The sequence below is a fragment of the Phoxinus phoxinus genome (assembly GCF_949152265.1).
Source record: "Phoxinus phoxinus genome assembly, chromosome: 21".
NCBI classification, from domain to species: Eukaryota; Metazoa; Chordata; class Actinopteri; order Cypriniformes; family Leuciscidae; genus Phoxinus; species Phoxinus phoxinus.
This window is the reverse complement of record NC_136896.1, coordinates 25,038,066-25,050,469: the sequence shown is the minus strand read 5'-3', so window position 1 is coordinate 25,050,469 and position 12,404 is coordinate 25,038,066. Positions and strand designations below refer to the sequence as shown.

Below are 12,404 nucleotides of genomic sequence, written 5' to 3'. Positions count from 1 at the left end.
TGCGGTCTCTGCTTTGTGCCGTTATGTGGAAGCTCATCCATGACATGCGCAGAGAAAATCCAAGAGAAAACAGACTAATCCGCAGATATGACTCATTCGGTGCTAGTAGCAAATCCATAATCCAGATGGTGATATTTCTGTGGCACATAATTTTCTGTAATCTGCCACGCAAATGACAAATGATCAGACTTGAAGACTCTGAAGAAGGTGAAGCGCAAACAGTGTCATTCTTTGTGCAAAAGTGAATCTTCTGCCTTCGTAATGACAGATTAATCTGCGGCCACGGGACGGGTTCATGGTGCCCCTGAAACGTGTGAAATGTGCCACCGTGGTGAAACACTAGCACAGGCTGCTAAAGCGACAGCAAACGTCAGCACCCATTTAGCATGAGCTGGGAATGTAATAGGAAATCCACATGTGAATTTCCTCAGTGTTATTTCCCCTTTGATGAAGCATTAATTTGTCCTAATTAGATTTAATACTAAGTTATTGTGTTGTAAGCATCTTTGCCCAGTGGAAGTGGTCCTCGTGCTAGGCTTAAGGGGCCAAACGCTTTGTGTATTTGAAAAGCTTGCTTTAATCACACTGTAGCTCATATCACCAGATTTAACCCAATTATTACAGCTAATTTTCACCCTCAAGATGGTTTTAATTGCTAATCACAAATAAAAGGGGGCCTTAGCATGTGGGGATGGTGGAAAGGAAACAAAGCAATTAATTATCTGGATGTGTTAAACTTTTTGCACCATAGGAACCTAGGTACATTTACTTTGTTCTACAAAAAGCATGTGTAGAGCCTCCTGCCACTCAACAGTAAGATTTACATCGCTATACTAAACTAATTTCTATTATTTAAAACCATAAACATTATTCCACAACTGACCTTAAACAAAGCAGCACCAATAAAGCGTAAATAAAGTTCAAAAAGAGATTTTAAAAAACAAGGCTGTATCTGGTTTAGGTGTTACAGTGAAAGGTCAAGTAGAGAACACTGCATTGTGGGATATAGTATTGCGTGCGTGCAGTTTACTCAGCCTGCATAATGCAAACGTAGTAGGTCATATGGGTGTAGGGCTGCACGATTAATCGACATAAAGCCAACATTGCGATATGGTAATGCATTATAAAATTATAATTTTTTTGTTGGAAAAAAACTTAAATATATATGCTACAATGCAAAGCATTCGGATCAGGCATCATGTTAATCAAACATAGGATTTGTCTGAGAACATCAGGGCTGTATTCAGGTCATCAGCCATGTTCATTACAGATCACCACCTCTGAACCCTGTGATGATTGAATGACTTCCTCATTTGAATACGTCAATGGTTGAATTTTTTGTATCTTGTCAGAGATAAGCACCCCTTGGTCAACATAACAAGGAGAAAGCTGTCTAGTGTGGGGATCACGCTGAGTCGTGGCAAGACCTCAAACATCTGCTAAAGGTCAGGTTTCCACTGTATGGAACCAATCAATGAAGCCCATAGAGCTTCCAAACAAAGAATAGTGTTTCACACTAGAGAAGGAACCTTGCCCTTCATTTAAAGGACACTGATTTTATGCTCTCAGTAATCCCCTCAAGGCAAGTCAACCCACAATTGGACAACCAACAAAAAGACATATGTGAAACTTGAATGAACTTATATTTGTCGTAAGTGGAGCTTAAGTTGGATGTGCCTAATCATTCCAGTGTTTCCCCTACAATGTATTCAGCGCCGCCGCTGCAAAATCTTCACATGATCATCAGTAACATCACGACATTCGCTTCATTCACTTACACACCTAAAAACACTGAGACATGGCGACCAGCGACGCTGCTAATGCGGTGGCTCTGAATCCACTTGTTGAAAAGAAAGGAGGAAAGACCCACATATGGAAATATTTTCGATTAGGCTAATGTCACGTTGTCATAAGGGGCCGTTCACATAGCGAGTTTTTTGCGCGTGCAAATTCGTTATTTCAAATGTAGGCACGCCTCTGTTCATGGTTGCATAGCAATGACAGACGGAAAGAAGGAGAAAGCAATTGAAATAACGAATTTGCGTGCGGAAAACGCGATATGTGAACGGCCCCTAAAGTGGACTTTATCGTGGTTGTATCGGGATAGTTACTCGGAGTACGAGTAGCCTAACGTTCAAGATATGTGCTGCAATAATCATGCCTTGAATCTGGTGATGGTATGCCATATTTGTGTCTCAAAATGTCCATTTCTATCCACAACACTTGCCAGAAGTCATGGTTTAAGAGGTTATTCAAAAAAGAATCCTTCCGGAGGTGCATGCCCCCGGACCCCCCCCCGCGCGCGGCTTGGTAACAACCTCCGGCACGTAACAGCAACACCGCTGCTGGAAAAATTTCTAGGGGAAACACTGCATTCTCACTACATCACGTTTACTGCTTCTTCTGAAAACTGACAATGACCTTTTGTTTTTTGATCATATAAAGCAAGTAGGCTAACAAAAGTGAGCAAAAGTGATCATTCAAATGTAAAACTGTTCTTTGATTAAGCATCTGAACAATCATTGAATTATGCAATATTTCAACAATCAGAAAAAACTGAAACTATTAGCCTAAAGCATTTTCCCGTAGGGTGTATGACCAGTATGACCACAATCTCATTTCACGTTTGAGTAACCTAATTTTATATTACTTCTATGCTATATAGAAAAACGTATTTTCACACAAATAAATGGTTTTATATTTTAATAACCATGTGGTAATGTCTATTTTAGAGATTTTTTTTAATGAATTTTCTGGATCTAGAAAAATAAATATTCTACGAATAAAAATGTCTCTTTCTATTTGGAACTTGATAAATTAATGCAAAAGATATTAATCATAAGAATTTAATGAGTCTGGCATCAGTGCATGAACAGCTTCGCAATATGTACCGCAGCTGCTACAACTAAATCAACTAATATTATAAAATGGACAATCCTGAATCTCAATTCTGATTGGATGGGCCACATCTGTAGTCTCTGACCCCGTTTCCACCTGGCATTATCATTAGTTTTTTGTTATCGGATCACAAGTCGTTACACACCTGAGGACTGCACATTAAATAAATTATGCATTCATATGCAAGATTGCTTGAACGCCATAAACAACTAAAACCCCTTAATAACTGCATCCTCTACCAGCTGATTCATTTCTATTGCTGCACAATATACACTGTCATAACCAAGCCATAATTCATTGTGGGACATTCAGCCACTACAAAGAACAATACTAGACTCGACAATTGTAAAAATTGGCACATGTTTGCATCAAAGGTTTCTCGAGAGCAGCAGACACAGTTCCACCACATGATGAATAGACCAGATTTCAGCATTGTTTCTGGACGATCCTTTGCTCGCAGTAATTGCACTCAAATTTCCCAGGAGATTTTCACTAAATCTAAAGTGCAGCAGCCACATGCCATGCCTTACATGCCAAAGGTATGTGTGTGTGTGTGTGTGTACATCTCAAAGGCTGTCGCGGCTCCAGGCGTGTACACACCTCCCACTGGGCCTCTCTTTAAAGGTGTGTCATGCTCCACAATGCCGCCTCCAGCTTGTGGGTGTTGCTTTTTAGCCCCAGGCAAAACAAAACTCAATAAATGTGGGCTCTCAGCAACCTCCTTCAGATCCTGCCAAGCTGTCATGACATTGAGACAAATCGAGGGAAAACAACCACTTAGACTCAGATGTATATAGACTGGGTTTAGACACAGAGTATGTGCTCACAAAGGTCTGAGCAAAGACTTTCATTTACACTTTATTTTAAGGTGTACTTATACATTCTACGTAATATTAAATAAATACATGTTCTTACTATAGGGTTAGGATTAGGGCTTGATTTGGGGTTAGTTGCATATTATTATGCATGCATAATTTAGTTATTACCATAGTAACAACATGTAACAGCCATCAAGGACACAGTCAAATTAAGTGTTACCACTCTTTCTACTACATCAACAGCATTACAACACTTTACCTGTCTTCTGCTTTCCCGTGTCCAAGCGACACTTCCACATGCATCATTGGGAAATAACATGTGTGACTACTCAAAGAGGGAAGTTGAGGTATTGCTCTCTAATATTGCAATCCGGAAGTGGGAAAGTATTTCTCAAAGAAAATCACTCATGCCAAAATCATCCATGCCGCAATCGCATTACCTTTATGAGCCAACAAGAGTTTACTTGTTCGGAGCGAATTTAATTAAGAGCACATTCCAGCAGGCTCGTCAAGTAGCATAACTGCCACCTCAGATGGAAGTGCTAAAAAAAGCCAAGCCCTTAGAGTAACAGTCCATTTATTTGATTTGTGAAAGTATGCGCTGAAAAAGAATATACAATACAGTCTAAAAGGCAGACATCTGGTTTCGCTTAAGAGCACATTCAACAAAAGCAGAGAAGGATCGGCACGAGGAGATAGGGCTGGAAGCCTGCGTTGGCTCAGTGCTCCATTCCCGCCTACAGAAAGCCTTGTTTGTGTTTCATTGCTGACCGTTTGCGGTCTTAGCTTGAGCTAAAAAGACTCTACCATCACAGAAACCCACACTAACCCTTCCAGAGCATCCGAAATTGCAGGAAGTCCCACATAAATTGAGCAAGAGAAATAAATATCCCTGCTTTCTAATGTGAGTGTGATTCTGAAATAGAGGAATATGTTCTGTGTGTGTGTTACTGCTGAGCATAACAGGATATATGACACTATTTACTCATTGCATCACCTCAGAGCTATTCAGACCTCCATCGCTAATGTGTCTGTACACACACAGAGAGGTCAGCCAATGCAGCTCCAATAAATGTACTAACAAACATACTTTATTCTTTGACTGTACAGATATCTTAAATGATTTCACCTGTGTACATTTAGCACAATTAAATGCTTAAATATGCATAATTGCACTAAAGCGTTCTGTAGTGCAGCCATTTCACAGCAAGACATAGGCGCTGTTCCAAAACCCAAGAGTTGCCTTGCTGTGTGCTTCCTATGGGCATGATCCTAACTAGTGTTGTCAAAAGTACCGACTTCGGTACCAAGTCGGTACTGAAATTTAAAAAATGTGACGCTTTGAGCGCTGTTGAGTGGAATCATAAACACCTCTGATTGGCCATTGTGTTTGCGAGCTCATCGGATATGTCTGTGATTGGCTACAATGATCAACGCACGGGAACGTTTGAGAGCACACGGAAGTGTTTGAAAGTGTTTTGAAAGCAAAAGCAGGCGTCTATCAGCGCCAGTGGATCGATCCGCTGATAGACGCCTGCTTTCAAACGCTCCCATGTGTATCTGTGTAATCGCTCGCTGAAGATCGTTATTGATGTATATTTACAACATGTTTTTGAAGCGCTGATCATTGTAGCCAATCACAGACATATTTGATGAGCGCGTGACAATGGCCGGCCATTCTGAGGTGTTTACGATTCTGCTCAACAGCGCTCAAAGCGTCACATTTTTTTTATTTCAGTACCGACTTGGTACCGAAGTCGATACTTTTGACAACACTAATCCTAACTGAAGTGGAACTGCATAAGTAGGGGTGTGCGATATGTAATGTCTACAAAGAAAGAAACAACAATTAAAAACGTAATTCTAAATGTTTTTCTGAACCGACTTTTATTTCAAAAGTCGTCCGTGAAAGCTGTTGACTCTTCAGTCAGACGCAGGTTAAGTAAAGAGAGCCTGAGAGAAAACGTGTTGTCCTGATTCAGTATCTGAGATGTTGTCAGGCTATACGTGTCAGTATTCTAATGTTACCTTTGTCACAATATGAAATGAAAAGTCTTTCAAAAAACGCACTCTACTGTCCTGTCAGACTTTATACTGTGCTTGTAGCGTTGCACAATTGTTTGCGTCTTCAATTGCATGCTCAAGTGCGGAGGCATGTAGTCGCAGTGTGTATCACTTCACTATATATAAACAAAAGAAACGTACCAATGACTTAGGTAACTGGTAGCTGCATGCTAGCTGAAAAGGATTTGCAAGCAGGTATGATGTTCATTCTATTCATCAGGAGCAATTTACACATTTCATTAACAGTTCATGTTAGTATTGTGTATTTAGCATGGCAACTGTTGTTTCTATATCCCCAAAATACAATTCATACCAAGTTGAGTTAGGTTGGTATAGTGGCTCAACCTAATGAAAGGAGTCTGTTACTGCATTTGAGAGTTAAGCGCAAACCTGCACGGTGATTCACACCGCTGGGCTGTTGTTGCTATGGGATACAGTCCGCTCACTGGACTGAGATGTCACTACATCTATAAGTTAAAAAAAAATTGCAGGATTGAATTGTCTGTGACATACTTCATGATCTAGTGAGTCATCATAAGTCTAATTGGGATGTCTAATTGAACACAGTAAATAATACTAAGGCAGATATACAAAAAAAACTACATAGAGCATAATATTGCTACAACAATGAGAAAACATTATCATGTCATTGTTCTTGTAACAGAGGAGCTCGGTAACTTTTAGATGTCGTTTTTTCCAGAGAGGAAACTGGCTGGCACAGGACAGGGGTCCGTCCAGGTTAAACAGGAAAGATTCTGGGAAAAGCATGTGTCACATGCAGTGGGCTAACAGCAGTGTGGCATTATTTGATCTTTATTAGAGCTTACAGAACAAGATGGAAAGATGTGGAAATTTAAACCCATAAGTTTAAATGACAAATACACCAAAGTAGTGATCAAACAGCACATTTCCCCAATACAGCTGCATGTTTGTTGGGGAATACACTAGGTGCGATTACAAAAGCATGTGGTATATTATATAGTATGCATACTGTGCATATTATGCTACTTTGTTTTCTATGCATGCACTGAATACCACAAGTGTTCACAAAGATATAGCCTGCTACAACCAGAGGGCAATTCACAGAATACCATATCCCGCAATGCAATCAACTTGGCCTTCTAATGCCAAATGAGGCAGAAACATTTCATCTGTGAGATTTAATCTACATTATGATTATTAGATTGGGATGACAAAAGCTACAAAGCTTAGACTTAAGGTGAAATATGTTATTTCTAAAGCTGTAGCATCACTACACAAGGGTCCTACAGATTCCAGTGAATTTTTTCCCCCATTTTTATGACTCCACGATCTGTGTTTTCAACATTGTGGAAATTATAGGGCCCTATACCAAACATAACTGAAAAAAAAAAAAAAATCCATTTCAAGAAGGTTTCTTGAATACGAACAAACAGTGTGCTAGGATTCTATTTAGATATTTATATAGTCACGGACTGTCCACTACAAGGTTTATTAGTCTTTAACACTCAATTGAAGGTTTTTGCTTTTCATGAGAAGACGGACAAAGAATGTACAGGAGAGAGGGCCTATCTAACTCAATAATAAAGTACAAAAGTTCAATGTTTTTCCACCTCATTGCATTCACTTATGCGGCGTCCTTCAACACTCCTGGCAAACTACTGTCGCAATCCGTCCCCGAAAGGGAACACGCTAGAATGCTCTGCATTCAGGTTAACGCTCCCAGCCACCTTTAATGTTTAAACTCGAGGCCTGTCAGCCATAAACCTCTCTCGTCGATAAGTGTTAGGCTATATCTCTCATTCTAAACCACTATTTTACAACCGCGAAAGATTACAAGAGGGGTTCTTTATATTATGTAAGCCTAATCCACTGACAATTAAGATAGGAAATGTGTCATTGCCTGGCCTCTTGTCATTCCCAAAGTAAAGGTGCACAAAGGAAGAGTGCTCAGTAAATCTTTTTAGAGAAGATATGGAAACGGAGGCTCACTGTCAAAGGAAAACAGTGCAGGGTTATAGTGTCAGTCAGACTGAACAAAGAGCAATTTCTCTGTAGGTTAACTCTGGTTCAGGGGAACGGCTGAACATAGCGGCCTTTATGCTGTGCTGCAGTGGGGGAGGGCGGTGAACGACCCCCGGTCTCATGTTACGAGCTGTTTTCTTAAGCCACAAATCACATGGCCACTTCCAGCTCTTTACAGCCAGTTGTTGTCAATGTGATTGAGGGCTGTAAATGAAAGCTGCATTGGTATTCTTTGCAATCAGATACTTTTCCATCATCATCCCAGACATCTTTGTAAATAACAGCGGTGCGATGTCACGTGGAAAAAGCTGAAGAAATTTCACAACAAAATGATACGTGGTTTTGGGCCATTTTACTGTGTACTAATAAATATATACCGCATTACATGGTTGTACAAAAGTCTGCTATTTCATGGAAACAAAATGTAAATAGACTGGATCCTGTAAATAGTTTTAAGATTTTCTACAATATTCTACGTCAGACTTGGACTATAAATTAAACAATAAAAACAACTTGTTGGCTTTTACAGTATTTTTTTCTAATTTTAGTGTAGCCTAATTTATGGAATTTTGTTGGTTTTGTTTAAGTGACAAGTTTCCATGTTACCATATTCTATTTTCATTTCTCGCAACGCACAAATGCCCCACCAGACGACAAGCTTAATTATTACTTTTCCACAAAAAAAAAAAAAAAAAGGCAAACAGACAAAAGCATTTACAGCTTGAACTTTCAGCTGCAGGGCAGCTATTGAGTGTGGAAAGTTCTGTGTGCTGATTAGCAGCAGTACAGTTGGTGACCTCAGGACACAGCCCTGAAAACAAACGGCTAGCGTACTGTACACACTTACTCTATACACACAATGACAGGAGCCGCTCCATTCATCTCCACCACATGAGAGCGGTCTAACTGATCAAAGACCGAGCAGGATTTAGCTTCAACTGGATAAGGAATTAGTGTAACGGCCTACATTTGAAATAAACAGTAGCTGTCAAAAGTTTGAAAACATTATAATTTCTTTTTGAAAAAAGTATCATATGCCAATCAAGGCTGCAAATATTCAGTAAAAAACAGCAATATTGTAAATTATTGCTACAATTTAAAATAATTGTTTTCCATTTTAACAAATTTGAAAATTGTATTTATTCCTGTGAGGGCAACGCTAAACACAAGCCATAAGTGTCACATGATCCTTCAGAAATATAATATGCTGATTTGCTGCTCAAGAAACATTCATTGTTATTATTATCATTATTAACAATGTTGAAAACAGCTTTTGTTGCTTGCTTAACATTTTTGTGGAAACAATGATATTATTTTCATTACTTTTATTCATCAATGATGCATTAAATTGATCCAAAGTGACAGTGAAGACATTTATAATGTTACAAAAGATTTCTATTTAATAAATGCTTTAGTACATTTAATAAATGCTGTTCATTGAACTTTCTATTGATAAAACAATCCTGAAAAAAGTATCACCATTTACATTTTAAATTATGTGTATTTGATGCTCATGTAATCACAATATTTGACATTGCTTATTTTATTAAAGTGTCAATAGGATCGTTTAAATAGAGGGGCACATAATAAGCTAGCTGTACTTGTAAAGATAAAAACAGGAATAATAATTTTAAAAAAAATAGCTTCAAAACAGCTAGCTAATCAAATTAAATCAAAAATGCAAATTTTAGAATTAAGAGGATCTATAATCACATCAACCCCGTCGTTGTTTTAAAACATATGATATAACATTTTACCACTGACAAAATAATACCGGTAAATATAAATTATCTATAAACATAACGGAGGACCAAGGAAATTATGAAACTATATTCATCATGAATGAAAACATGACATAATTGTTTTATGAACCTGGCCATTTACACAGTTATGTGTAACATTGTAACAAATGTTACATTTGGTCCAAATGTTTGCCAAATGTTCTATCATGTTTACAACAAGCTTGACAAAGGAAAAATAATATAAGGATTTTAGAAATTTCAATGAGAAATCCTGGTGCAAAACACTAAAGCTAAAGAAGAAAAAAATCTCGTTAATTGATTACAAAAATAAAATAAAAATTCATTCGGATTTCAAAAGGTATAAAAGTCACGAGCTGACAACTAATATTACAATCCACCACCGATGACTGAGATCCAAATATAGCTCTACTACACGGCTCCATTGCCTGACTGACTTCCAAGCCTGTTTCCATGTACCAAACGATCAAAAGCTAGAATATTCTGACGTTTAACAGCCTGTTCAAAAATGCCATATTCTCACTACGATCTCCCGCTCCTAATAAGTCATTGTCGCAGCATGTTAGCCATTGTCTTACCGTAAGTTCGGGATTGTCGTGGTCTCGGTGAGTGACGGCTCGGATGACTCCGGTTCGCCATGACCAGCGAGCGATGTGCGCGGGCTCCAGCGGCTCCTCTCCGCTCACGCACAGGAACCGCTTCCCGACCACCATGGCGAAAACCCTCGAAACTTCAACACTCGCACCCTACCGACCGCACATTTACACCGTTAAACTGCGTTCTGAACTAAAAGAAAGAAATAACCGTGATTTGTTTCGCCTTTTGCGTGTCAACCGCAACCCGGGGGATTTAAATTTCTCTCAGCCTCCACCCGCGAATGGTCGCTCTCGCGCTCCGTGAAACTGAACACAGGACCGTATTACTGCGAACGTAAAACTGGTATCCCTCCGCCTGAACAACTCACAAGTCCATGTAAAACCGCAACAGGGAGATTTCTACGTCCGCCAGACAGACTCATTCTCAATGGGAGACTAGCTGCTTTTCTACTATACTACAGTGTGCTGAAAATAGCGCTTGGTTGTTGTTGTTGTTGTGGTTTTTGCTATCCGCAGGAACTAAGAACATAAAAACAAACAATGCAAATGAATCAATCCATAAATTCAATATTATAGATCTAATTGACCTCATGACATTACAGTTTTTCTCAATCGCTTTTGCTCAATTCTCAAATTAGACTTTTTTTCTCAAAACAATGTTCAGATGATCTCTGAACAATTAGTTTATTGTTCATATCAGATATGACTTTCTTTTTCATTTAAGCAAATTGCGATAGTTGTGACACATGTGTGCAAAAGAGTACAATTGTCTACAATTTGCAGAATTACTAAATGCACATGGCTTGTTGATCAAACTGATTAGTTTATTCTCAGTTAAACTGTCAAACTCTTCACAACTTCTAAACACTCTTTCATAGTGTGAGCCATCAAATGCAAAATTATCCTTTCAGTGATCAAAACCTTTTAGACATGATATATTTCCTAAATATTTATGACATGGAATGATTGTAATGCTGTAATGTAAATTGACATGGCCTGCCGTTGTAATGAAATAGGAATCACAATATTATCAATAAACTAATCAAGTTTGGATACCAAATAGGAACATTCGAGAAGAAGATCAATCAAAAATGTTATTAAAAATAATTAAAAATATGATTGATATAATATAATTCTACAGATATGACTTGGATATTAATCATTCTATGAAAATACACAGCATATTTTCATTCTGTCATACAACCTTACAGATGGTTCACACTTTACGCTTTTGCCAGTTTATAGTTGACCTATGGGCTGTTCGTATGAGCACAAGAGGATTGCTGATAGAGGGAAGCATATCCACGGGACACAATCAGTCTGTGTCACCTTCAGGTCAGAGCAGAAGATGGAGACAGATATCTCATGGCTGATAGAATCACAAATCATAGAGTGCGGCTGAGACGGTTGTTGGTCCTGCAGACACTCTGCTGAAAGCAGGACGGCTAATCTCTGTCCGACGTTTAATGCAATAGGGCACACTTACAATTAGAAGCTTCTTAAAAATACATGATAGAACGCAGCAGTGGAGAGAATACAAGAAAGTAATATTTTTTTCATGTTTCTTCACACGCAGTGTAGTGTGTATGTAACACATAATTACAAGATACGTGATTGCATGGTTGAATTTATTGTATAACAAGGCTTCACTTTAATATAGACCCATTATTATGTAAACATTAAACATATTACAGATGAAAGAAAGGATATGCTATATGAATGACATAATTACCTTCTGCTAAGAGTAAAAAGTGTAATTATATTACCAATGTGTGCTTACACACAAAAGAAAATGAGATGCTTAACACCTCAGATGTTTGAGCTATGAAGCTGCAAGACGTAGAATGTCTCTCTTCTTAGGAACAATAAGATTACTAAGAGAGACAATTCACACATGTCATCTTTTGGTGGATGTGTGTAGGCTATATGCCTGATGTATATCAATCAGTTAGAAAGCATCACCGCTCTTCCTTTCATGGAGAGATTGCTATACGCAAGACATATATTGATATAATACAACGTGTATTACGTAATCAATATGAGGAAAATATAAAAGATGTAATACAGTTTCTAACTATTGTAAGAACTATTTGCATAAAATGCATAAATTGAATCGATATTATATCTTATAAATGTGTAAATATTTTTTTTGTTTACACATTTAGCAGCTATACAGAACAGTAATATAGATTATATTTACTGTATGTAACATTGATTCTTGTTCAAAATAACATTGATTCTTGTACAAATAGCAGCTCTAGTGT

General features: G+C 38.2%; 1 protein-coding gene across 4 annotated transcripts in view; it reads right to left on the bottom strand.

Moving 5' to 3' along the window:
* Positions 1 to 10,489, bottom strand: part of jmjd1cb (jumonji domain containing 1Cb) — a 132,828-nt gene extending 122,339 nt beyond the window's left edge. Inside the window, exon 1 of one of the 4 annotated variants that reach the window (XM_079595560.1) lies at positions 10,123 to 10,489. In XM_079595560.1, coding sequence (XP_079451686.1) covers positions 10,123 to 10,257 — 135 coding nt within the window. In that variant the 5' untranslated portion in view covers positions 10,258 to 10,489. The remainder of the gene's footprint in view (positions 1 to 10,122) is intronic. The other 3 variants (XM_079595559.1, XM_079595558.1, XM_079595561.1) reach the window with 3 other exon arrangements.
* Positions 10,490 to 12,404: the final 1,915 nt, after the last annotated feature.